Source organism: Mytilus edulis, chromosome 10, assembly GCF_963676685.1.
Source record: "Mytilus edulis chromosome 10, xbMytEdul2.2, whole genome shotgun sequence".
NCBI classification, from domain to species: domain Eukaryota; kingdom Metazoa; phylum Mollusca; class Bivalvia; order Mytilida; family Mytilidae; genus Mytilus; species Mytilus edulis.
The window spans coordinates 34,031,075-34,057,619 of NC_092353.1; the positions used below are offsets into that span (position 1 = coordinate 34,031,075).

The window sequence follows — 26,545 nt, forward strand, 5'->3', positions numbered from 1 at the left end:
TTCGGATGTTTTCTATATTTCTTGGTTATCTTATAATTAGTCCATTTCTTGACCTTCACCGAATTCGAAATGGCCGGTGTGCAGTCGGATCCACATTTCTTTGAGGGAACCGAAAAATTGCTTGAAGTATGGTTTGAATCAACTAAAGGAGATGACAGTTTTGATCTTAGAAATATAGGAAGGTAATTATTCATTTACGGTAGTACTAGAAGTGAAGAGTGACATCTGTATGAATAAAAGTACACGTAAATGAAAACATGCTCGACACTATCACCACTATCATTGTATCAGCTGATCATGAAATAATTGCAAAATCTGAAATGATAAAAGTAGTTCTACCAGGGTTGCAATGTTTGCCATCTATTTTTCAAATTTTAGTTTCTGCTTAATTTGTTGTCAAGATTTGCCTATCATTTGGTCGAGTTGACCTGGGGTCAGGCTGGGCAAATACTGAAATAGACAACTTTCTAGCCTGGCATCCCAGCCCATTCTAACTTTGCGTCGCAAGGGCCAGGTGGGGAACAAATACCATGTGATCGATTCAGTGCCAGTTGACTCTGAATCTTAAGTGAGGCTGAATAAATATTTGCATAAATTTTGATGTGTAAATTAGGTCGTAAAAGTGAAATCCAATTCACACCTTGGTCATGTGAAAACTTTTAACTTTCTCACCAGGTTACTGCTGATAAGAGTTATCCCTTTTCTGCTTACTAATTATCATCATACTAATATTTAGATATGATAACACTGTACATCAATTCATAAAGAAAAATAAATACAGTCTAATTTTTGCTAATTGATGTTAAACTAAAATTGATTGGATACAGATGTAAAACAAACATTGCTGGACAAAATAAGTAGCCAACCATTAACAGACAGGACATTGATACACGCCTGGCTATACTGACAAGATTAGCCAGGACCCTAGGCTAACAATTTTCGAGTTTGATACATTTCCGTCCAAAACTCTGGTATTAGTGAACATCATTCGTGCGTTTAGGGGCATAGTCCCTTCCTTTTCAATGTTGAGCAAGTGGTTTGAAAACTATAATACTATATTGCACGATTTATTCCGCAAACCAAATCCTCATAATACACTTTATCGCTAATCCCAGCCGCTTGAACTAATGATACAACAATCACTTTTCCATTGTGGCGTCAGATATTTTGTTTTATGACTTCAAAATTTTCGGGAATCTGTGTGATATCCAGTAAAGGTGGACAAATAGCGATAAGGTGTATTGACAATCCGCACTGCTGTCATTAGGGAATTGTGATTAAGGACTTACAAAACAAACATTATTTCTAGTTTATCCTGTACAATGACGATCCCTTAGATGCTTGATGAACGTTAATAGTGCAGGGATACAGGTGTGCCTAATTGACGAGTTTTTTCCGGTGACGGATGAACTGGAAAGTGGTCTTTTATGTCTGTTGGCAGGGGTGTGGAAATGCTATGCCCGACTCGCCCGACTCGTACATTTGAACAACCGGACAAGTAATTATTTGTGTCTTGGTTGCCCGTGGACAAGTAAAAAAGTTCAAATCCAACAAAAACATAAAATTAATTTCAAAGCGTATAAAGATGTTTAATTTATGTAAAAGAACCCAATGTTCAGCAAGTAAAAACATCAATTTTCATGACGATAAATATTACAGAACAAATATTACTCGATACCGGAAATAGATCGATTACCAAAATAAATAAAAATAAGTATGCGAACCTGAGTCGCGTAACATTGCATTGGATTTTTCCATTGACCCAGGATCGTCAATTAGGTTTTATCCATCATTTACCGGAAGTGTCACTTCTTTTAATTTTGTATCGAGATTCAGATTGATAAATACTAAATAAAAAGCAGCTGAGCTTGGCAGGCAAGACAAAAAGAGTCATTGAGTCGTGTAGAAAACCTTAATTGCAAATGTAGGACACTGAGTATTTAAAAAAAAATAACGGAAGCGAGAATTTCGGACATTGTGGATATCAGATTGCCCCTCACTGGCTATCTATGGAAATTCGGAAAATAAATTAAGTTTTTGTCTTATTTATAGATGAAAGTTCAACATTATTTGTTGTCAAAGTGGTGAATAGAAGGGACGCTTTAAAGTCCATCAAGACAATACTAAATAATCAAGAAAAGAACAAGTGTGTCAGTTGAGAGAAACACCACATATTCAATAGTTTATCTATTATTTAGTTTACATTTCTTCAATCACTGTCCTCAAATTTAGTATATGTACCTACTGGCTACAATTTTTATTCATAAACTGCTGCAAAATTGTCCTTTACATGTCATTTCATTGGTTGGTTTGCTGTTAGGTTTCTGTCCCATTAGTGTTCACCAATTTCCTACTTTCCTAATTAATTTTTTACACATATTTAAACAAATGGATTTTATTTGTTTATGATGCACAACAGTGCTAAGTAAGAATCATATATTATCTAACAATATTTATTGGGATCATCAGGGCAAGTAAATTTTTTTTCCGGACAAGTAAAATTTTTAGTTTTACTTGCCCAGGGACAAATATTGCTCAGAACAAATATTTCCACACCCCTGGTTGGGCATCTATAAATAATTATCAGGACATTTAATCCGACAATTCTCAACAAGAGACCAAATGACACCTTAATTAGAAACTACAGGTTTTAAACTTGAACAACAGATTTTGTAATTGAATGAATATAAATCTTGAACTTCCAGCAAGTTTTAAATGTTTTTTTAGGCAGAATATATATATATTCATTATTGTGTTATTTTTTTTATCGCATTGTAAATATTTTGAACATTTTAATATTCAAATACATGTACTAAATAGTGTGTTAAGAACAATTTATAATTTCATTTGGTACATTTTATGTAATTAATTCTAATACTTATTAATCCACACTCAAATAGATTTGTTTGTTATGTGTTTCTATTATATATAGATTCTACCACTACATCGCGTGTGCTATGATATTTATCCACTCGAGACAGTTAAATTTTCAAATTTAAAACACAAGGCTCACTGAGTGTTTTAAATATTTAAAATTTAACTGTTGAGAGTGGATAAATCGTATTACACAAGATTTGGTGGTGGAATCTGTTTCTCTAATGATTTTCAAACAATACGCAGGCAAAATTATTTCTTCTTTGCGACTGATCTGCAAAAAGATGTGTTCTTTCTATGTGACGTCATCAGACATGGTGACGCCTCTTTTCATGCCGTCACAATAGGAAATCAGACACATAGCTACGTTAACGTTAAAACGCCCGGACGTACACTTGAATTTTGGTTAAAAAAAATAATATCAATGAATCAAAAAGATCTGGTTTAAAAGCTTGTCAATCTTTTTTCAATAGCTTGTAATTGCGAATAAAAGTGATGACATTGACTTTCCCAGGTAATCCCAGGAGAGAACCACGGTTCCACGGAACCCTTTACAAATTTTCATAATTTCATAATGCACATTAACATCTGTGCAAATTAATCAATTCATATCCATTAACGACATTTGTACAAAATGGGGTTTTGTTCGAGTTACCTCTTTGACTAACGATTCCTTTTTAAACATATTTTAAAGTAACTAATTTGGATATTTTCTCTAACACCAATGACCATTAGATTCCAAATCAAAACAATGTATAAATTAAACATAAAAGATTAAATAAGATGGTCTCTAAAGTATGTTCAACTTGCTATTGATTAGTTTGTAATGTCCGAAAAGAGCCTCCCCCTGGAACCCACTATGAGTAGATGTTATAACCTGGATTTGATTGGGGCCCTCAAACCTCTCGGTCAGGTTAGGGCGTACACTTAGAAATAGCCTAGCTACACCACTGAAAATTCAGAGGAAAACAGGAAAATTCGACGTCATAATCGGATTTTAACCAATGAAGAACTTAGATCAAACGAAGCACATGTTGATTAAATTTTTTTATACAATGGGTGCAAAAAGGGATAAATTGACGAAGAATTAGAGAAACATATTTATATATATTCATGAAAATATAAATATAAAAAGTACACAGCCACATTCAATTACTTATTATTAATCTGTTTCAAAATTTTTTATTTATTTTTATCATTATCAAGCATGATTCATAATGATTTTCTATCCTCATGTATTTTTTTTTAAGAGATATATTGAAATCTAAATCTAAATAAGCCATCATCCAATTATTAATAAATATAAATTCCTGTTTTTTATAGGTTAGACTGGGAACATCTTCTAAGGATAGTGAGATGTGAGATCATCAGCAAAAGTTCCAGTGATGACATGGATGCATATGTTTTAAGGTATACATGTACATGCATATCTGGCGTTTTTTCTTTCTTTTATAAGGATGAAAGCAAAGTACCTTGATTCCCATTTACAATTTTTACACACCTATCTATCATTGTCCATAGATATTGACCTCACTCACTAAATATTTTTTGATATTTTTTTTTCAGATTTTAGAAATCACTGAAACAAGTAATCTAATAAATAAAATTGTAATCACTTCAATATTAAAGAATGTATAACATTTTCTTGATATTTTTCCCCAAGTGCTTGATTTTTTTTATCGGTAAAAAGACCAGGATTCCATTTTAAAAACATCTAAATACACAGAAATTATCTTTTGCTTGATGAGCCTGTCAGTGTGTTCTATTTATTCAAAATATGCGCAAACTGAAAAAAGTTTTAGATCAGAACATAACCTTGATGTAGACTCTCTAGAATACTAGTCAGGTTACATGAAATTGTTAGCCTTTGTCTATTTGTCTGATTGTAAGAGTAGTTAATGAATATTTGATTACTGAAAAAAACCCAAGGGTACATTTACTTTTAGTAGTTTTATATTTAATGCACTATCTTTCTGTCCAGGCACAATGGTGAAATTATTATACAAGAGAAAGGCCGATAATTGATATATGGAAAATAACCATGATTAAACAGAAAAATTTGTCAAAATATGGAAAATTAATGAAATTAGCATTTCAATTTTGAAGATCAATGATATTCTTTTATGGAATTCGGAATCAATACAACTTATAAAATATAAATATTACAAATATTCAATAAAAAAAGTATATTATTCAGTTCAGTAATTTTGAAATGAAATTAATGTTTACTTTACATTCATGTTGATTTCCATTCTCAATTTTATTCATTGATATTATTCAATTTATGAAAAGTTTCTATATTTTAAATATTGAATTATTGGTAATCAGATTAACCTCTAACATACAAAATGTAGGTCACAGTCTAAATCCTTTAGCAGTATTTATTACTTGGTTCATGCTTCAGTTCACAAAGTTGTATCCTGAAATGACAAAAGTTTGAAATGTTTTTAAAATGTATAATACAGATGAAAGATAAACTTTAAATATTGAAAGTCCTTTCAAAAATTAAAGCAAATCTATATTTATAGTTAATACATGTCAACATGACCAAAGTGACCAGCTACTTTGATACATATATTTATTATACATGTACATGTAGGCAATTTTTTAATTGAGATTGTGAAATTTTTAAAATTAAACTTTTAATCATTGAACTCCTTTTGCCAATGAATCTTACAAAGTAACAAGTTTTACTATGCATGAATACTCTGTGATTTTTACCCATTCACAAACCACCTGAAATAGTTTTTTTAAAACCGTATTTTTGTGACAAAAATGTCGGTTATTGATTTGGGGATGTACGGTGGTCGGCCGGGCGGTCGGTCGGGCGGGCAGCAATCAAATGTTGTCCGTGCATTAACTCATGAACCGTTCAACAAAAGCTTTTAAAATTTTAATATGTTGTTACTGACAACTAAATGAAGGTCAAGTTCAATAATGGCGATTTTAACTTTTACCGTTCAGGAGTTATGGTTCTTGAAAGATTGAAAAATGGAGTTTGCAGTCGTGTCCGTGCATTTACGCATGAACTGTTCTACCAAAGCTTCCCAAATTTTAATATGTTGTTACGGATGACAAAATGGAGGTCAAGTTCAATAATGACGATTTTGACTTTTACCGTTCAGGAGTTATGGTTCTTGAAAGATTGAAAAATGGAGTTTCCATTCGTGTCCGTGCATTTACGCATGAACTGTTCAACCAAAGCTTCCCAAATTTTAATATGTTGTTACTGATGACAAAATAGAGGTCAAGTTCAATAATGACGATTTTGACTTTTACCGTTTAGGAGTTATGGTTCTTGAAAGATTGAAAAATGGTGTTTCCAGTCGTGTCCGTGCATTTTCTCATGAACCATTCAACCAATGCTTTTGAAATTTTTATATGTTGTTACTGATAACAAAATAGAGGTCAAGTTAAATAATGACGATTTTGACTTTTACCGTTCAGGAGTAATGGTTCTTGTGATATTGCCAGGACACAAATAAATGTTAATAAATCCGGTTTGCTGTCGTTGTGACAGCCTCTTGTTTAAGTTTAATTTAAACAGTCAGCTATAAAAAAATACATAATTAAGGCCGTTAATATCACTAAGTTACAAGCAACAATAATTGTTCTACTTGGATATAAAAACAATCACAATAAAAGATTGCCAGTACTAAGTTATATATGATTATTTCTATATTTATAATAATGTCTTTTTAATGACACTTTAAATTTTTTGTAATTTGCCAGATGGTTCGCTTTAACAGATTGTTTTTAAAGAATTTTGCAGTAATTAAGATAATGATTTGTTTTTAAAGAATTTTGCAGTAATTATGATAATGAATTGGTGAAATACAAGTCAGAACAAATTTAAGTTGAACTTGCACTTTTAGATTTAAAACCTGATGTTCCTAATAGCATGGACAATAGTAAGAGGTGTACATGTAGTCACTGTAGTGGATTTAGGTTCCATGGTCCCTGTTGCGTTGCAGAAGTTTTTTAAAACCTCCTACTTTTAATAGTTCAGACCCTTCTTATTCTTTTTTTTTTTAACTTTTATTTTTTTAAAGCATCTTTAATACAGCATGTATAAGATTATCAATAGTTCCCTGGATACAGTTGTTGTTCATATAGAACTGTTAATCTTTTTACCTTGTTCCAAGGGAAAGGGGGTATTTCTAGCCCATCTCTGACTGTTAGTCCAATTCTGTGTTGGTTCATCTACCCATTGAAATTATTATCTCATTTTCTCAGAAACTATTAAACTTATGTCATCCTGAAATTTAGTATCAAGCTAAGCTTAATGTGAGTATGGTTTACTGTCAGACACATTTCAAATCAATCACTTTAATTTTGAGCTTTTGTGTTCTAGCTAGAATTTAAGAGCAGAGGGACACTTTAAAATAATTGGCATAATTGAAGGCTATGATGGTTTTTTTTATAGGTTTTATGGGTTGAAAAAGGCTTTAACAAAAAGAAAACACATTTTTTTTCACTGAAAAATGCTTTTTTTCCATCAGAAAACAAAGGGCATAGTGCAGGGGCAAAAGAGGGGAGACAAAGGCACTGTGCCAATCTTATTTGGGTCTACTATAGTACAATGACATCAAAATTCCTGTACATATCATTGTTCATATATACTTACGCCAAATCAGAGTTCCCTGAAATTTGGTATCAAGCGCTATGTTAGTATATTCTATACCAGGGTTTCCGCTGGCGGTCGCCATTTTCGCAATTTGCGAAAAAATAATAAATGTGGCGATAAAAATTCGTCATTTGCGAAAGAATTTGGCGAAAGAATTATATAGAACGATTTATTTTCCTCCATCTTGTTTATTTACTTTTTTCGAGTTTTTCGGACTTTACCCGATCAGACAATACTCGGAATTTACCTTAAGCTCATTAAGATTTGGACAGAAAATCCATAATCAGCTGATTGCATTTTATAGCTATCGGCAACAAAGGACTAATTAATAAAGGTGTTGATTGAATTGTTTGACAAAATGATATGATTAAATGGCTTCCGATAAATGTCACATACAGAATTTATTTACCACTTTGCGACGCACGTGTTTGAAGCAAACTTTTGACGTCTCCTCTCCTTTTAAAGATAGTTTAGAAAAGAAAGCTGTTGTTGTGACGAAAAATGTTCAAAAGCAAGAAAAATCTCCGATTTAAAACTTTAATATATGTAATTGATTAGAGAGACTACTTTAAAGTCGTTTGAGTGACACGCGTGTTTCAAGCATAGTTTTACGTCTCATCTTTTTCATTTTGGCGAAAGAGGTGGCGAAAAAAATAATTAACCCAGGGGAAACCCTGTTCTATACTGTCAGATATGTTTCCACAGCCATCACTCATCAACATCATGTTAAAAAATAGCTATATCTAGGGTTTCTTTAGTGAATTATAGTTAACATCTAGTTGCCCAAGCTGTAACTGTAATTACATCTTGATAAAGGATATTGACAAGCATAAAATCCGTTAATTATCTTTTTATTGTAAGCAGCTGTTTATGCAAACAATATTTCTTAAATAAATCAAGAAATAAATTGTGTTTAAATCTAGCATTTTGACTATACAAAATACCCAATTCAAGGCTTATTTTTGTCTTTCGATTTATGCTTAAAATAAATACTATAAACCTTGATATTTATCATTGCTATCATAATTGATATATGTACCATGAAAGGGTTATTTCTCAGTGACGATGTTGATATCTTTCTAAATTATTAACATCTATTTTATCAGCAATCAAAGACGAGCTTCAAAGTTATTGTGAAACTGCCTATTCTAGAGGTGGCGTGAATCAGATGTGGATACTTAAAAATTCCAAAGATCTTTTAGAGTACATACAATCTAACTCTCTTTCATCTTGTAACAGTATTAAAACATTTGACTTTTCTACTCTTTACACAAGTATTCCACATTCCAAACTAAAAGACAAATTGAAAGAGTTGGTATTACTTTGCTTCATAAAAAAGAATGGCCAACGTAGATACAAGTATCTTGTCTTAGGGAGGGATAAATCATACTTTGTAAAGAATCACTCTGATTCAAACAAAAAATTCTCTGAAACCGATATTATCAAGATGCTTGATTTCTTGATTGACAACATATTTGTAACGTTCGGAGGACATATGTTTTTCAACAGACTGTCGGCATCCCAATGGGAACAAACTGTGCCCCTCTACTTGCCGACTTGTTTCTTTATTATTATGAGGCTGACTTCATGCAGGAATGTCTTAGGAAGAAAGATAAGAAGTTATCAATAGCCTTTAACTCTACTTTCCACTATATAGATGACGTTCTTTCACTAAACAATTCAAAATTTGGTGACTATGTGGAACACATCTATCCCATCGAATTGGAGATAAAGGATACTACAGATACAGTTAAGTCGGCTTCATATATTGACTTACATCTAGAAATTGACAATGAGGGTCGGTTGAAAACAAAACTTTACGACAAAAGAGATGATTTCAGCTTTCCAATTGTGAACTTTCCATTTCTAAGTAGCAACATTCCAGCAGCACCTGCATACGGGGTATATATCTCCCAATTGATACGATATTCCCGGGCTTGCATTTCCTATCATGATTTTCTTGATAGAGGGTTACTGCTCACAAGGAAGCTATTAAACCAAGAGTTCCAAATGGTGAAGTTGAAATCATCCCTTCGTAAATTTTACGGACGCCATCACGAGTTGGTTGACCGTTATGGAATAACCGTTTCACAAATGATATCGGATATGTTCCTTATGTCGTAACTACAATCCCCTTCCCTTTCATGAATGTGACCTACCGAATTAGACTATTTACCGGATTTGTAATCACATAAGCAACACGACGGATGCCACATGTGGAGCAGGATCTGCTTACCCTTCCGGAGCACCTGAGATCACCCCTAGTTTTTGGTGGGGTTCGTGTTGTTTATTCTTTAGTTTTCTATGTTGTGTCATGTGTACTATTGTTTTTCTGTTTGTCTTTTTCATTTTTAGCCATGGCGTTGTCAGTTTGTTTTAGATTTATGAGTTTGACTGTCCTTTTGGTATCTTTCGTCCCTCTTGATATAGCTATATATAGGAAGTTTTCAAATTCTGGAATTATTTAAAGATGTTGACTTGTAAGATAAAAACATTGCTCTTTTCAAACACAAACTCTTGACTTTTGCATTTGATCTGAAGAGTGAGAACCCTGGTCATAGCAAATACTAACATTCTGTATGAAGAAGATTAAGGGCCTAATTTGCCTAAGAATCAGGCAGTCATGTAACATGACAAACAAAAACCCACTCAAATTGACATTCATTTGAGTTCAAAATGTATAATGATGCATGATTATAATATTTGTCTCCTTTACTTGTTCTGGTATTTCAAGATATAATCTGGGACTACTATTCTATGTTAGTATAATAGTCCAAGATATAAATTAGATGGAATGAACTAGAAATTAACAATTAAGGGGAACTAACTCAGTAATTTGCTATCATTCTAAAAGTTATTCAAAGAATTCTCAATTACTAGACAGGCAGAAAAAAAGATCTACCATTTCTAACTCAGGATGAGGTTAACTTCAAAATAGGTTGGCTAGGTCGATATTTTTTTCCCTGCCATGTTGAATAAGGTAAACATAAAACGATCATTGGAAACCAGTGTTTTATGTTCTACTCCTATGGTCATAATGATAATGATCAAATGCTGAGCCTGTCATTTAAAATTCGCCAAAGGAGAGTAAGCTGTCTCATAACTACAAAAAGTCCATAGAAAATGTATGAAATCCATATAAAGTTATAAAGTGTCTACACTTTTTGTGTGTATTTCTTACTGGTGCTATCTTATTAACCATGGGCATGAGTTGCATGACTTATGATTACTAAAGATGGATGGTGACCCCATTTGGTATACCATGAAATTATTAATAATATAAACAGACAGGTAAAAAGCAATACAAACTGAATACTGTTTTTAAGTGTGTATTGTGCACACACCCTTTATGGTCCAAGAAACTTGAGAAAAAAAGTGTGGTTCAATTAATACTCATCAGTGAAGTTTCTACTGTATTGACAGGTTGACAAAATTAGTGATTTAATTTTATTGTGTTGACATTTTAATTATATCTTTGCAGTGAAAGCAGTATGTTTATAACACAGAAGCGATTCATACTAAAGACATGTGGAAGGACAACTTTGCTACTTGCCATGGAACCATTGATCAGACTGGTAACAGAAAAATGTGGTGACCATAAAGTTGTGGTAGGTTATTGACAAATTTATGGTTTTTGTTGATTGACTGAAAAAAGGCAAGGTTTCTTTACTAAAAATGTACCATTTTCTGCCATATGTAATGTATATGTTGTCTGCCACCTCTTTGACACTGTAATTGTTATGAATCTACTTACATGCACAGTGATTCATAGCAGAGAAATATAATATTTTTGCCTTCAAGATAGATAGATAGATATATGAAAAAAGCTAAGCCTTTTAGCTTTCTGTTTGACGACATCATGCATAGTAGTACTAATTTCATTTTGACATCGTTACTAAACATTTCTAAATTAAAAAGTCAAAAGAAGCATGTAAAAGATCTTGTTTAAAGTCAAATCAACTAAGCATGAAAATAAAATATTAAACACATGTATATATTAATTGTGCATATTTATAGGATGTGTTTTACTCAAGGAAGAAATTTGCAAAGCCAGAGCAACAACACAAGATACACAGAACTTTTGAAGATGAGGTAATTAGACAAGGGTAGACTAATTTTTTAATTGTTTTCTTCAGAGAAGTTTTGCAAGCTTCTAGCATGAACTTTAACCTGTTATTCAAATGTAAACAAACAAAAAATAGAAAATATATGAAATGGTAATAGTGAAATGTTCATTTGACACATTCCCCATATCCATCCTCAATTTAACCTTCATGACCGTACTTAAAATATACAAATGAAGAATTACTGAAAATTCATGAGATGATAAAACTTCTTTCATCAGAGTAATTCCTATTTATATTGCCATTCAACTTAACATGCATAAGTTTTCTACCTGGCTGATTTATTTTCTAACCCATTTTTATGGCAATTTCAGGGGCCAAGTAATGACTGTATTTTCATTTCTTACTCTATTGTTATAGTAATTCATTCATGACAGTATGTTTTTCTTTTAGGTACACCACCTTGATCAGCTGTTTAAAAGTAAGTAGTTTCTGGCCAATGATCTTGTACTGTAAATTTAAAAATTATGTCAAGTTTTTATACGCCCGTCAAAATTTTGACGGGACGTATTATGGTATACAAATGTCCGGTGTCTGTCCGTCTGTCCGTCTGTTCGGCGTAAACATGTCGCACCGTAACTTGAGAACGACTTATCCAAATTTCATGAAACTTAATATAGTTGTTTCTTATGATGGTCACATGATCTGTATACTTTTTGGTGAAAATAAGATTTAAACTTTTTGAGTTACGGCACTTTATAACTAAAACAGGGGTGTGTTTTTTTTCACATGTCGCACTGTATCTCAAAAACGATTCTTGATTATGACTTTAAAACTTTAAACACTTCTTAGTTATATTAATCTCAATATCTGTATACTTTTTGGTGATGATTCAAAATTTCATTTTTGAGTTATTGAGTATTTTGTAATAAAGGGGGAGGTTTTTTTACATGTCACACCATATCTCAAAAACTATTTATGATTATTGCTTAAAACTTTACACATGTCTTTGTTATATTAATCTCAATATCTGTATACTTTTTGGTGATGATTCAAAATTTCATTTTTGAGTTATTAGTATTTTGTAAAAAAGGGGGAGGTTTTTTTTTTTACATGTTGTGCCGTATCTCAAAAATAAGTTATGATTATTGCTTAAAACTTTACACACTTCTTTGATATATCTAAAGATCTGTATACTTTTTGGTTTTGATTCAAAATTTTATTTTGGTAATATTTAGTTTTTGTAAAAAAAAACAGGGTGGGGGGTTTCACATGTCCCGCCGTGTCTCTAAAACAATATATGGTTATTGCTTAAAACTTTCTCATAAACTATTTATGATTATTGCATAAGACTTCCACATAAGACGTCGGGCGTATCATGTGCTCATGGCGCAGCTGTTTATTATTAATTAGAATAATTTTACTGGATAAGTATCACAATAATAAGACGTTGCATTCTGAATTTGATATATAAATTTTTATAAAGATTTTCATCAAATCGCAAAAATTAATTTCATATTTTTGTGCAATTATAAATTTTCACAATAATTTCTGAATTTACAGTATTCTAATGCTAAATTTATGATATCTTATAAATCAATAATTTCTCATTATTGATTTTATCAAATTGCAAAAATTCAACATGACATATCACAGATAGTAAAACCTTTATGACTTCTTGTCACGTCTGAAACAACATACAACTATATAGTCAATTACAAATGTGTTTCACAAATTTTGTTGTTAAACCTGCATGTGATTCTCTTATGGTTAACATTCACATTGTGATGCAATGGAGGAAATATACATTGTTTTGACCTTTGAAAGGCATCACTGACCTAACAAACAACCGAATATTTTTTCATGATGTTGGATAAGGCAATCAAATTAACTAATCACCACCATCAGAGAATAGCTCTATCATATCTTCATTTTGATTGAAGTGGAACAAAATTTTAATAGAACATGCATATAAATGTTATTTGTAGATGGCGCTGCTTACACACTTGGGAAGATTAATAAAGACTGTTGGTGAGTTGACTATTGTAGAAATTTCCATTGTTTATCACACACAAATATTTTATTGGGCTTTTTCCCTTTTTCAAAAACCTGTATCTGCTATATTTATACACAAAACACATGAACACTTATATGCAGCAAAAAGAGAGAGAATTATTTAATGGCCATTTAAAATAATATCCCTGTATAAGTATGCAGACAGATAAACATGTACATTGTTTGTTGATTTCTCCACATTCAGGGATATGGATTAAGGGGAGAGGGTGTATTTCATCAATTATAGATCTGAAAGCTTCATGTAATTACTTCTTGTGAATATCGATGGAATAATTATCAAACACACACATTTTTTTTAACATTGGCTTAGAAATATTTATCTTTTAATCTAGCTTGAAAAAATAAAGTTCTTTTAATCAAACACTGATGTTTTAATTTGAAAATATTCTGGATACATACAATGACATATAATGTACCATGGTTCCAAAATCAATAGTATAACTAAGTTTGTTTCGTAAGTCAAAAAGCATTTCAAGGTATTCATATAATTCCATTTCAAAGAAATTTTATTTTATTTTCAGTCTTTTATAACACTGATTTTAATGAATTTTTACTCTTACAATTAATTAAAAATAAAGCAAAAAATATAGCATGAAAAGTTTGATTTAATTGTTTATATCAATCATACTGAAACTATTTTATTTTGTCCTCTTGAACAGGTTATCGGACCAAATGAAAATTGGTGCTTAAGACCATGGCCAAGGATGAACGGACGGTCATGACAAATTTTGATTGGCTTTGAAAGTATGACTACATTCACAAACTCAGTTTTCAAACTGAACTGAATTTTGATTGGTCAATTTAAATTATAACTGGGGTTCAGATTGGTCATACATCAGCCAGTTATATTTGTTATGACCCAGGTTGTACCTTTATACAAAGTTACCTGCTAATCACTCTTTATGCCTTGCAATTAAGTTATGCTTAGTGTATTAAAATTTAAAAAAAAAGTGTACTTAAATTTTATAGAAAAACGTGAAATAATGTTCTTTTAAAAACAGAATATGAAGGAGTTTGGTCAATTGGCAGTGTTTGTTTGTCTGTTTATTATTTGGTCAATTATCAAAGACCGTCCTTTGTGATAAGCAGTACTACTCAGTATTTATTTAAATTTTGGTATTATACTTAACTAAACATTCAGAAAGTGTATTCTTCTTTGTAGTAGGTATTACTTCACTATAAAAACAATGTTGTAGTATAAGATAAGATACCGTAGTTAAATCATTCCTAATCCTGACCTGTTAGATAGCTAAATCATTGCTACCCCTGACTTTTTTTGGCTTTCCTTGATGAAGTGGAGAAAAAGAGACTTGGACATGCTTTATACATCATCAGCATCAACAATGTATTAGTTTGTCAGTAAACAGGTAGGGACTAGTAGTAGGTCATTGATATTATGACTGCATTTGTATTTTCAGTCATATCCAATTTCCATGGAGATTATTTGGCCATGCCCCTCAATTATGGTCTATTGTCTTTGAAACTTGCTTAGTCCATGCAGTTTACATGTTAAAGTTGTAATTAGGTTAGTTTAAGAGAAACTACTAATGGCAAGTCAATGATATTCAGTAAGCAATTGTTTTAGTGTTTGCAAGTTTTATTACCATGGATTTTATGTGTCTTTTCCACCTTATAATGGTTTATTGCCTTTGAATCTTTTTCATATTCTACAGTACATATCAAAGTTTGTGTTTAGTTAGCTTAAAGGGAACTACTTATGATAAGTCAATGACATTTGGTATGGAGTTGCATTAGTATTTGACATTTCTCATTTCAGCAAAGGTTATATAGTCCTGCAGTCTATAACTAGTTATGATTCATCGACTGAATGTTTTGCATAGTTTATATGTTGACATTTTATATTTTAACATTTGCATTCTTCAAAAGTACAAGGCATATCATATCTCTGTGTCAACAGTTTATCTGGTTCAGAGATAGAAAGTTCTATATTCTGACACCAGCTCAAACAATGATAAATCATTTTACTGTTGGCATGTTGCCAAGGTTACTTATGTTATCTATACCAGTGGTCCTGAGATTTTAAACTTTGTGTATGACCGAAATTAGCCTGTTCAAATATTATCCATCATTCTTGTAGAATGTTCTACTGCTACCAAAACCAGACTTATAATTTATATAAAGCATATTTACATGAATTATCTTAGGTAATTCCTCTGCTTGTATTGATATTAAAAAGGGGAAGAGAAAATTGTATGTATCTGAATGTTTTTACACACTATAATGTAAATATATATTTGTAAAGAAAAATGTGAAGATAACTGTATTTGAGTTTTATTATTTATATATATTTATGGATGTGACTATAGAAATATAAAAGCTATCATGTCCTATTGACACATTTCTTATTTAAATTAGCTAATAATTTTGCACATATGTTTTCATGTTCAGCAGTAAATTTTTAGAAATTCTTGATGTTTAACAAAATTAAGAAAACAACATTACAGTAGATTTCATAGAAAAAGGTCCATTAAACTGATATATATTTGGCCTAAGAGTCCTTTAGAGTTTAGACTTCAATTTTGGGATCGAAATATGTTTTACACACCTGATATAGAACAGATGATGATATTGAGACTAAGAGTCTAACTGTTTATTATTCATGACTTGAGTTCTGCAGTTATTGTGGCTCCGTTATTGTCTTATTTACCGTATTATGGAAACAGCAACTCATAAATGGAGGAAAGTTGTTGTAATTGATTTTTAAGATAAACTTGTGAAGCACAAAAACAAAATTTAGAAATCATATTTTGACTTTTTTATTGTTGAAAAATAAACAGATATTATCACAGTAATTTGCTCTAGTTTGAATAAGCATTCAAATTGATCTTTCTTTTAGTCTATGCTAAACAAAATCAAATTATATTCAGGAATAAAAAGATGTTTCTAACTTTATCTAAATCTAACTATGGTATAATTCTTTCATTATCAGGTTTTTATTTGTGAATGAAATGTTAATTAGTTATCTTGAATGTTTCAGGCACTTGTATATGTTGGAGGATGTACCTGGTGTTAAAGATCCAGATCAGACCATTGAAATATCCTTAAAAAATGGACATTTCAATAAACATATGTTCTATATAACATGTTTTATTTCAAAGATCTAAATATGAACAATCACATATGTGACCCGCCATGACATTTGCAGGCTTATGGAGGTAGAACGTCATTGTTAGAAAAATTATAAACATGATAAATATCGAGATTCAATGAAATACGTATTGCAAAGAAGAGATGAACACTTTCCTTGGCTTCTTTTTTGCGGACGCCGAATTATACATCATATATAAGTTTGGAGAAGTTTTAGTTTATTGTGTGAAGTGAAAAATATTTGAATCTACATTTTAAATTGATACAAAAAAAAAAAATTCTGCTCTATAGATTTCCTTTCATAAATGAAGTCTGAAATATATCCATAATAATAAATTCACCGTATTAAATGCATTTAAGAGAACACCTACTTATAAACTGTTACGTGTTGCATACTATGTAAAGAGACATGCATAATAAATCTAAAAAAAAAAAGGAATTCTTAAAGCTTATTTTGACAAATTTTAAACATATTTCAACAAGTTTAAATTACATGTTCTAGAATAGAGCTACAAACAAAACAAAAATGCTGAGACTGCTCTAAAGATTTTTTTTTATAAATGAAGTCTGAAATATATCCATAATAAATTCACCGAATTAAATGCATATATGAGAACACCTCATAAACTGTTACGCGTCGCTTACTATGTTTAGAGACATGCATAATAAATCTAAATTAAAAAAAAAGAATTTTTAAAGTTTATATTGACAAATTTTAAGCTAACTACATTTCAACAAGTTTAAATTACATGTTCTAAAATAGAGATCAGAATTGTTTGTATTGTAGTAAATTTAAGTCTTTGATATTTTATTCAAATACGCTATTGAACATCACCAAGAGCCAATAAATACAATTTTGTGTTTTATAAATTAGTGCCTTCAATAAATAAAAGTCGTCATAGAACAGTCTCATTTCCATACCGGTATTCGAAATGACTCGTTGCTTTTACAACAAAAATGTCATAAAAACATTACTAGATCTTCTAGATAAATATACAAATAGCAAATTTTAAACAATGTACCCTCCGAAACCTTGAAGTGGTTAGTCACATATAGTTAATGGTGTTTTTCTCACAATGACTTTCTACCTCCATAAGCCTGGATATGTCGTGGCTGGTCACATATGATGAGGTTAATCTGACTATTTGAGATATATATCCCGGTATATAATTTATACTGAGAATATTGTTGAGCATGTCATATTATATAATTTCTTTTTTTTTTAAGTGCCAAGTGTTTTAGGATTAACTTTAATTGCTCATGATTAAGATTTTGTTTTAATAATGAGATGTGATATGAATTCCAATGAGACAACTCTCAACTAAAGTTCAAACGATATGTATGCAACTATCCCCCAAGGATACTTGTATTTCGTGTATTTGAACACTTAAGATTTTTTTTAAATCTCTCGATGTACTGGTATGTGTAGTTTGTGAACATCATCTGGCAGTGCAAGCATTTTAATTGTTCTTATAAATTACTTCTTATCCTAATTTTTCCTTAACCTATGAACCTTTTAATGTGGGATATGTGTCCAGAGAAAATGAAGATATTTACCAAGGAAGTTTCAGAAGATGGTGCAGAAGCTACACAGGTAGTTATCATGAATTAAATCTTGTTTTCTATTTAGCTTACTGTGGATTCATTGTTATTCGTTGGATGCCAATTTTCATGGGTTTCATGGAAACAGGTGAACCACGAATTCAAATGTTCAAGTTACTACAAATTTTCTATAGGCTTTGTACACAGAAATCGGCAAACCACGAAATCAAATAGCCATAAAAAGGCAAGTTTTTCTCAATCCACGAAAAATAAAAGAATCCACAGTAACTTTAAATTTTAATTGAATAGGGATAAAAGTAAATTTTAATTGAATAGGGATAACATTAATTTTAATTGAATAGGGATAAAAGTCAATTTTGATTGAATAGGGATAAAAGTCAATTTTAATTGAATAGGGATAAAAGTCAATTTTAATTGAATAGGGATAAAAGTCAATTTTAATTGAATAGGGATAAAAGTCAATTTTAATTGAATAGGGATAAAAGTCAATTTTAATTGAATAGGGATAAAAGTCAATTTTGATTGAATAGGGATAAAAGTCAATTTTGATTGAATAGGGATAAAAGCCAATTTTTGTTAGATGAATATTGCCTTGAAGGAATTCTTTATCCACTAGTTCTAGTTTTAGTTTTGACCATTCAGATTTATTTCCTGATCTCATGAATTAAAGTAAAGCAAACAAAAATTGATTGGTTCAAAAACAAGCATGCATTCAATGCAAACATGACTTATTTTTTTAGAAATCTGGGATAATTGATATCATACCAGGACTACAGATAGATGACTTCTTGTTTGATCCATGTGGATATTCTATGAATGGAATTCTGCCAGGGGTAAGTACTGTTCCATTTGGACATAAGTGTATGATCAGATGACATGCTATATATAATAGTAATTTGTGGAACTTATTAAAGATATCTGAAGTAACGTTGAAAGTCAAACAGAAGCAATTCTGAATGTCTTTTAAATTTCTGAGGTATTATATTTCAAATAGAAGAGAAAATTCAACTTTTTATAAATGCACTGCCTACAGTATGGTTTGGCTCATTATTGAAAGCTGTACTGTAGTCTTTTTTTGTTTACATCCGGGGAGGAAAGTTGTCTTATTGGCAATCATACCAAAATATTTTTATCTTATAAAAGAGTAGGTCGGTCCGGTAAGGGCCCATTTTGGCCCCAAATTTCAGGTTCGTCTGAAGAAAGATTTTGTACACTTTTTAAACACTTAAGTGTCTACTACGGTTTACTCAATTAGTTTGTGTGAAAAATTTGAACTGATTTATTCAGTTAAGAAGCTCATATTCAAGCTTAAATATAAAAAATCTGATCAATTACCGGTATGTCATAATATGTCACTTTTCAGATAGTTCTTGTCAAAAATGAAAGTGGCCGCATCCATGTTCATCCTCAAATTTTATATATGTTATGTATTATTATCAAATACAACTTACATTTAATATTGAGACAACACGAATGCAGCCACTTCCATTTAAGACGAAAAGTGTCTAAAATATAACTCAAATACTAAAATTGTGAAGATTTCATTACTTTTACATGACTTAATGATGCTAGTACCCAATATATGTGCATTATATTGTCAAAAACAGCCCATATTTATGTAGCAGAAGTATTCTACTTTCCAATAAATAACTAAAAGTTTACATTATAACAATTTTGCAAAACTGATATATTTTGGGGCCAAAAAGGGGTCCTACTGAACCTACTCCTTTCTGGCGTGAAGATAAATTTGGAATAGAAGTGTTTAAGAACTGCATCATAATTTATGAAGTACTTCAAAGGAGAATGACTCCATATTTATGTTTAGCAGTAATAGTGATGAGTTTTAAAGTATTAGCTTTTTTTAACCTGTCCAACACAGACTTTTTGATTTATATTTTATATGGGGGAGTATACTTAAAAATTGACAAGATGTTTATTTTTCTTTTATTGTACATTACTATCCACATTTTCTTTCTAGGGATATTACATTACTATCCACATTTTCATTCTAGGGATTTTACATTACTATCCACATTACACCAGAGCCACATTGCTCTTATGTTAGTTTTGAAAGCAATGTTCCTCAAGTAAGTACTGTTCTAACTATAGAATTTTATTATAAAGTGTTGATTTAAAGTCATATGAAACCAGTGAGTGTTGAAAAATAATGTTTATCCAATTCTTGAACCAATGCATGTATATATCATAAACTTAGAACTCTGTGCACGATTTTGTCATTTTTTACGCAAATATTTCGTATTTATAATCGTCAATTTTTTTTCTCTGTGTCTGTTATGATTTAACAAATATGGCTGCTCATTAAATGCCGTGTTTTAAAGCCGAAGTTTACCGATTGTCACCTTATAGTAAATAAATAACAAAAAGCATGGGTATTAAGCACGTGTTTAACATGTACAATCAGATAATTGTTATTTAATGACAGATCCATGCGTATTGCGATCGCCGGATTTTTACGAGGAGGGTTAAACTCAGGTCACTATGCATACGGAAAATATGTCGGTGAATTGTTTCCTGGAAGCAAGCAAATAAAAACAAATAAACTTCTTCTAATTGTGGACAAGTTAAAAAAATTTCCTCAGAAAAAGTATATGTACATAAGTTGTATAATGAAAACTATCCATTTAGTTATAAAAACATATGCATGATTTTTTTTTTAATTTGAGGTTTCTTATGACTTTAAGTTTGGGGTATAAGAGTTATACTTTCCTATCATCACACAAGTTTTGTCTTCTGAAAAAGTAGTAATTTTTTTTTTGGCATTGTATAATGTTAGCTGTTAATTCCTAGAGAACACAACAGTTAAATGTTAATCTGCAGATGTAGTTGCACAAATTTGTATGAAAAAATATATCAAGCAAACAAATTTTTGTTTTTGTTTTTACATTCAGTGGATTCATTAATATTTTCACAGGATACTAATTTTCTTGGATTTCATAGTTACCCAAGAACCTTAAATTCAAAAGTCCAACCAATTACAAATCTTCTTCAGGAATGTATGCAGATTTTGGCAAAACAACGAAATCAAATATCTTCAAAAATGCAAATTGTTCTCAATCCAGGAAAAATTGGTGGCCACTAAATATAAATGCATCCACAGTAAACCACCCAATCTTAGATTTTACTTTTTTCTCCTGATTTCTTAGTTCTACCAATGTTTGATATTTGATATTTATGACTGCCTAAATGTTTGGTCTCAACTCTTTAACTTTAATATTCTGAAAAAAATGCATGTACAGATAAAAAATCATTTAAGGTAGTTTGGTTTGTTTTAAAGTGAGTTTTATTTTGTTTGCAGGAATCATATTATGATTTGGTTCACAAGGTATTGGGTTGCTTCAATCCAGGGAAATTTCTGATGACTGTCTTCTCCAACAAGGTGAGTATTACAGTGCAGCGATATAAAACCCATATTTAAGCCTGTTATTTACTCCTGTGTATACCTTAACCAGTACAGTTAAAGGTTTTATAACAAGTGAGAATTAGATATTGTTTAATATCTACTGAGTTTAATATTTAATTTCAATTTATAATAATCTATGAGTCTTTGCGAATTATAATTATTATTGCAATTTAAAAATAACAATAGTTGATTTCAACCCATATCAGGTTCTCAGGAGTTTATTCCACTATGGCAAAAAATATTCAGGGCAAACACTGTTCTTTTGCACCAAAACAGTATGACGTCATAAGTTCACCTTTGGTGTTAAATGTTTACATCAGATGTTTTAAGCTTTTTATTTTGAGAATGGAACCAAATTTATAAAAAAAAGAATATTTTCAGTTGATATATACGAGTGTTTTACATTTTATTGAAGAAATCACAAATCTTTGTAGCCATATCGGAAAAGTAGTCCATTATGACCTTTGGAATAACATTAACAGTACCAATTTTCCTGCACCAGATGCGCATTTCGACAACACATGTCTCTTCAGTGATGCTCGTGGCCAAAACATTTGAAATCCAAAGCTTATATAAGAGATGAAGAGCTATAATCCAAAATGTCCAAAAAGAATAGCCAAATCCGTGAAAGGAATCAGAGCTTTGCATGAGGGAGATACATTCCTTAATTTATAATAATTTCTAAATTTTGTAACAGCAAATTTTAATTACACAAAAATCCGTATTTTCATGCCAGTACCAACGTACTGGCTACTGGGCTGGTGATACTCTTGGGGACTAACAGTCCACCAGCCGAAGTCATTGACCTTACAAGTAACCAATGTAATGTTGCAATTTAGAATCATTTTGTTAACACTGCAAGTTATTATTCATTCGACATACTCATTCAGTGTGATATGATAAATATCACTTGTTTCAACTTTCATGAAAGAAAAAGATAATAGGCCACAATCATGACTTTAATTCTGTGAAGAAATGGATAAATGTCAATATATCATTTCTTTGTTTTAGATTTCTATTGCTAAGGAGTCTCACAAGCATTTTGAAGATTTGTACCGATTGAAAGGTTACAAGAGAAAAGATCATCAGTTCTGTGCCTTCCAGAACTACAATCTTACTTACACGATGTACACACGACCAATCATCTAGGAGATGTGGTCCGGAAGTCTCCCAATTGAAGTCCAAAATGTAGATAGTGTGTGGACTCAATGTAGCCTTTGCAGCTGTCCTGGGAAACTTCCGCTTTATTTTTGTAGTATTAGATTAGCTTTCAATATTAGTATATATTTATTTGTAACAATGTGTGTGTATTATGTACATCTTTGGGGCACTTCTAAAACAAGAAAGAAGTACCATTTAAGATTCAATTTAAACTGTCAGAAACCTAGATAAATTGGCCCTACCTTTGAAAGACTTTTCCACTGTTTTGTATATTAAGATCTGTTTTAAGATCTTTATTGTTATTCTTAAGACTATTACAAATTTTTACTAAAGTTTTTGATATATTAATAATAAAATAATATGAGCTTTTTCTCATATGCGTTTTTGTTACTAATGTTTGTTTTTTATGTGCAAAATTTCCTTATGATTCTATAAATCTCAATTAGTTAAATAACATTTTCAAAAATATTTTTTAAAACCAAATTGAAAATTTATTTCGATCATTAAAAGTATTAATTAGGTTCACATCAACAATTATTGTTTAGTGTGAACTTTATTAAGGATCGACCTGAACACTTGATTGTAGTAACTATTGCACTGAATTACCTGTTCTAATGGATATAAGACTTCAATAAAATATTGAAGCTATAAACATTATTTTAGTTTGGTCAGAAGAGGTTTTGGGATATACTTTTCATTTAGGTATTAAAGTAATCAAGTAATGATGAACACAAATGGTTTGCTATAATGAATGTATTGTGATCATCAACATTAATAATGGTTTATAACAAGGTATTGATCTTGTTTTACTTGTTGTTTATTTTTTCTTTTGCTTACATTGCAAATAAGAAACAAATGAAGCCAAACATAGAATAAATTGATTTGACCTAACTTGGCAATGCTATGCTATTTTTAATTAATGACTAAATCTATCATTTATAATCTAAATTCACAATTAAAAGATCTGGATAGGACATGTGTTAAGGGCCTTTGGGGTCAAAAACAGCAAAGTTTAAAAAAAAAAATTAAAAAATTTGAAAATAAAAATTGTAAATACATGTACAACTTTTTTAGAATATTTACTCAGGTTTTAAGGAAAGAAGATGACAAAATTTCCGTAGTTTTGATTTTTGATCACATGGAAATATCAAGTTTATGCAAAACCCTTAATACATTAATAAGAGGGGTAGTTTTCAAATTGACAAATACTGTAGTAAATCATGTTTTGGTTCTCATATGTTCTATATTTGAAAATCTGAAAACCACTTAAAAAATAAAAAAATGTATCTTTCTCATAAACAGGCTTAGAAATCTCCTTTTTATGCTATCATTATTTCATGTATTATCATACCATAGCTCCTTATTTGTTTAATTTCAGTTTTGTAATATTTCAATTTTGATAAAAAAACAAAATTGAAATATTTCAATTACAATTTTGTGTAACTTCCTCAAAATGCATTTACAGAATACAATTAAATAATTGGAATATGACTTTTCAGAGGGCATTGATAGAATTCTGTGTTCAGATTTTAAACAGTTTTGCAATATTTCTGCTTGGCCAGTACTGTTTACATTTATACATCTGAATTTTCTTTGTACATGGCTGCCTTGTTATTTTTATGAACAAAGTCAGTACAGTCATTTGAATATAAAGAATCAGAATATTGTTATATAAATAACTTATTTGTTTGTGGGATAAATATGACTGTGGCTTACATTTTAATAAAAGTATGAAGGTGTTCGTTTCCTTTTAAAAGTTTTGTGTACAGATTTTGTCAAAGCCACCAAATCAAGTATACAGGAAACTATTGTTTTCTCAATCCATGAAAATAAATAAATCAAAAGTATATAATTTGTAGCCATTGTGGCTGCTCCAAAACTGATCATGTAGAGGGATGGAAGTACTTCATAAATGGTGGATGTTTGCATTTATTTTCCTTAGAATTTTTGTAAAATAAAACTCTAATATTATGGTTGGTTGTAGGTATAAAAAAAAGTAACACCCATGCTCCCATATGTTTAGTAATGGAAAGTGTATACAATCCATGTACAAAGTATTTGCTCCTCAAGACAATTTTTGTTTGGTTACACACCCAGAAAAACAAATCTGTCAGACCAAAGTGAAAGATATGATTTTAATCACATTGGCTATTTTTATAAGGCACTTTAAAACAACAACAACCTGCAGTTGTTGACATCAACATACATATCATTTCCATGGATGTGTTTTCTAAAACTCTGTAAAAACATCGGAAATTAAATTTTAAAACTTCCAACTGTTGACAAAAATGTTTGACTGGGACCAAGGAATAACAATGATTTTTCTTTTTTATCCCGGTCTACATTGGTGTTTTTGAATATGGGTTGTGCTTGAGAAGCTGAAAATACCTTGTCTTTGACTAAATGATGTACTTTTATAAATATATGTTATACATGCTATTTAGCTTTTTTTTAATTAACATGCTTTTACAGGAAGATATTTTTGTATTGCCAAGTATACTTGATAATTGGTCTGACAGTAATATATAATACATTTATTGTTTTCCAATTCCTTTCTTACATTAGTTGAATTATCACATAGTTTGGTAATTTTTCATATGTATGTATACAGTTAATCAATAAATATACTCTACTTAAATCTGTCTCTTGTTAAAATACTATTAAAATCTACTTGTCGTGTGTTCAAAATGTTGTCAAAATATTTCCTAACATATACTGTCAAAGTATACACTGGTAAAACAATCAGAGTATATATAACACAGACATTTTTCTATTGTTAAAATATACTAGTTTGTTGCTGAAGATATATACAGTTGTTATATATATAATCAAATATATATTGTCTCTTGTTAAAGATTGTCAGGAAACAGATCACATATCTTGTTCTTATTAAAGATTGTCAGGAAACAGATCACATATCTTGTTCTTATTAAAATGTCAGAATTTGTATACTGATTATATCTTTTAAAGATTTATGAGTTATTTTCATTTTGGACAGCAACAGAATTGCATTTGACAATTTAAAATTTATTATAATTGATCATTTGTGACATATTGTGGGGGATGAATATGTTTAATATAATGATATAATCAGTGGCGGATCCAGAAATTTTCATAAGAAGGGGCCCACTGACTGCATGAGAGGGAGCCACTTGGGTCATACTTCAGTGATTCTTTATAAATTAATCCAAATTTTTCCCAAATCCGCCTCTGATGATAGTTGTTAAGTTCATCTTAATAGTTGTGTTCATATTTTATATACTCAAAGTATCAATTCAAAGAAGGAAACACCATTGTTTCTTAGTATAATTGAAAGTAATAAAATAAATCTAGATTGACTTGCTTAATAGGTTATCATAATTATTTAATGTCAGAAAGGGTGGTTGAAAAATATTAAATATATACATTGGCGGATCCAGGGGGGTCCAGGGGTTGGACCCCCCCTTTTTTTTGACGATCAATGCATTTGAATGGGGACATATGGTTGAAACACTTGAAACACACCCCCCTTTATCCTGTGTTTGGAACACCCTCTTTTTAAAATAGCGGAATCAGCCCTGTATATACCTGTATATAGTGGCCTTAATAAATTTAAGATTTGATTTTGATAATACAGTATTAAGCTTAATTTTACCATTTGGATACAATTTT

At 30.6% G+C, this 26,545-nt stretch overlaps 1 protein-coding gene across 1 annotated transcript; it reads left to right on the plus strand.

Moving 5' to 3' along the window:
• Positions 1-30: 30 nt before the first annotated feature.
• Positions 31-24,732, plus strand: LOC139490966 (S-adenosylmethionine decarboxylase proenzyme-like). Its single transcript, XM_071278133.1, has 12 exons — positions 31-182; positions 4,198-4,284; positions 10,983-11,109; positions 11,519-11,593; positions 12,019-12,046; positions 13,554-13,596; positions 16,640-16,697; positions 18,263-18,343; positions 19,053-19,145; positions 20,325-20,399; positions 21,629-21,709; positions 22,745-24,732. The coding sequence occupies exons 1-12, from the start codon at positions 70-72 to the stop codon at positions 22,880-22,882; spliced, it is 999 nt and encodes a 332-aa protein (XP_071134234.1). The 5' UTR covers positions 31-69; the 3' UTR covers positions 22,883-24,732.
• Positions 24,733-26,545: the final 1,813 nt, after the last annotated feature.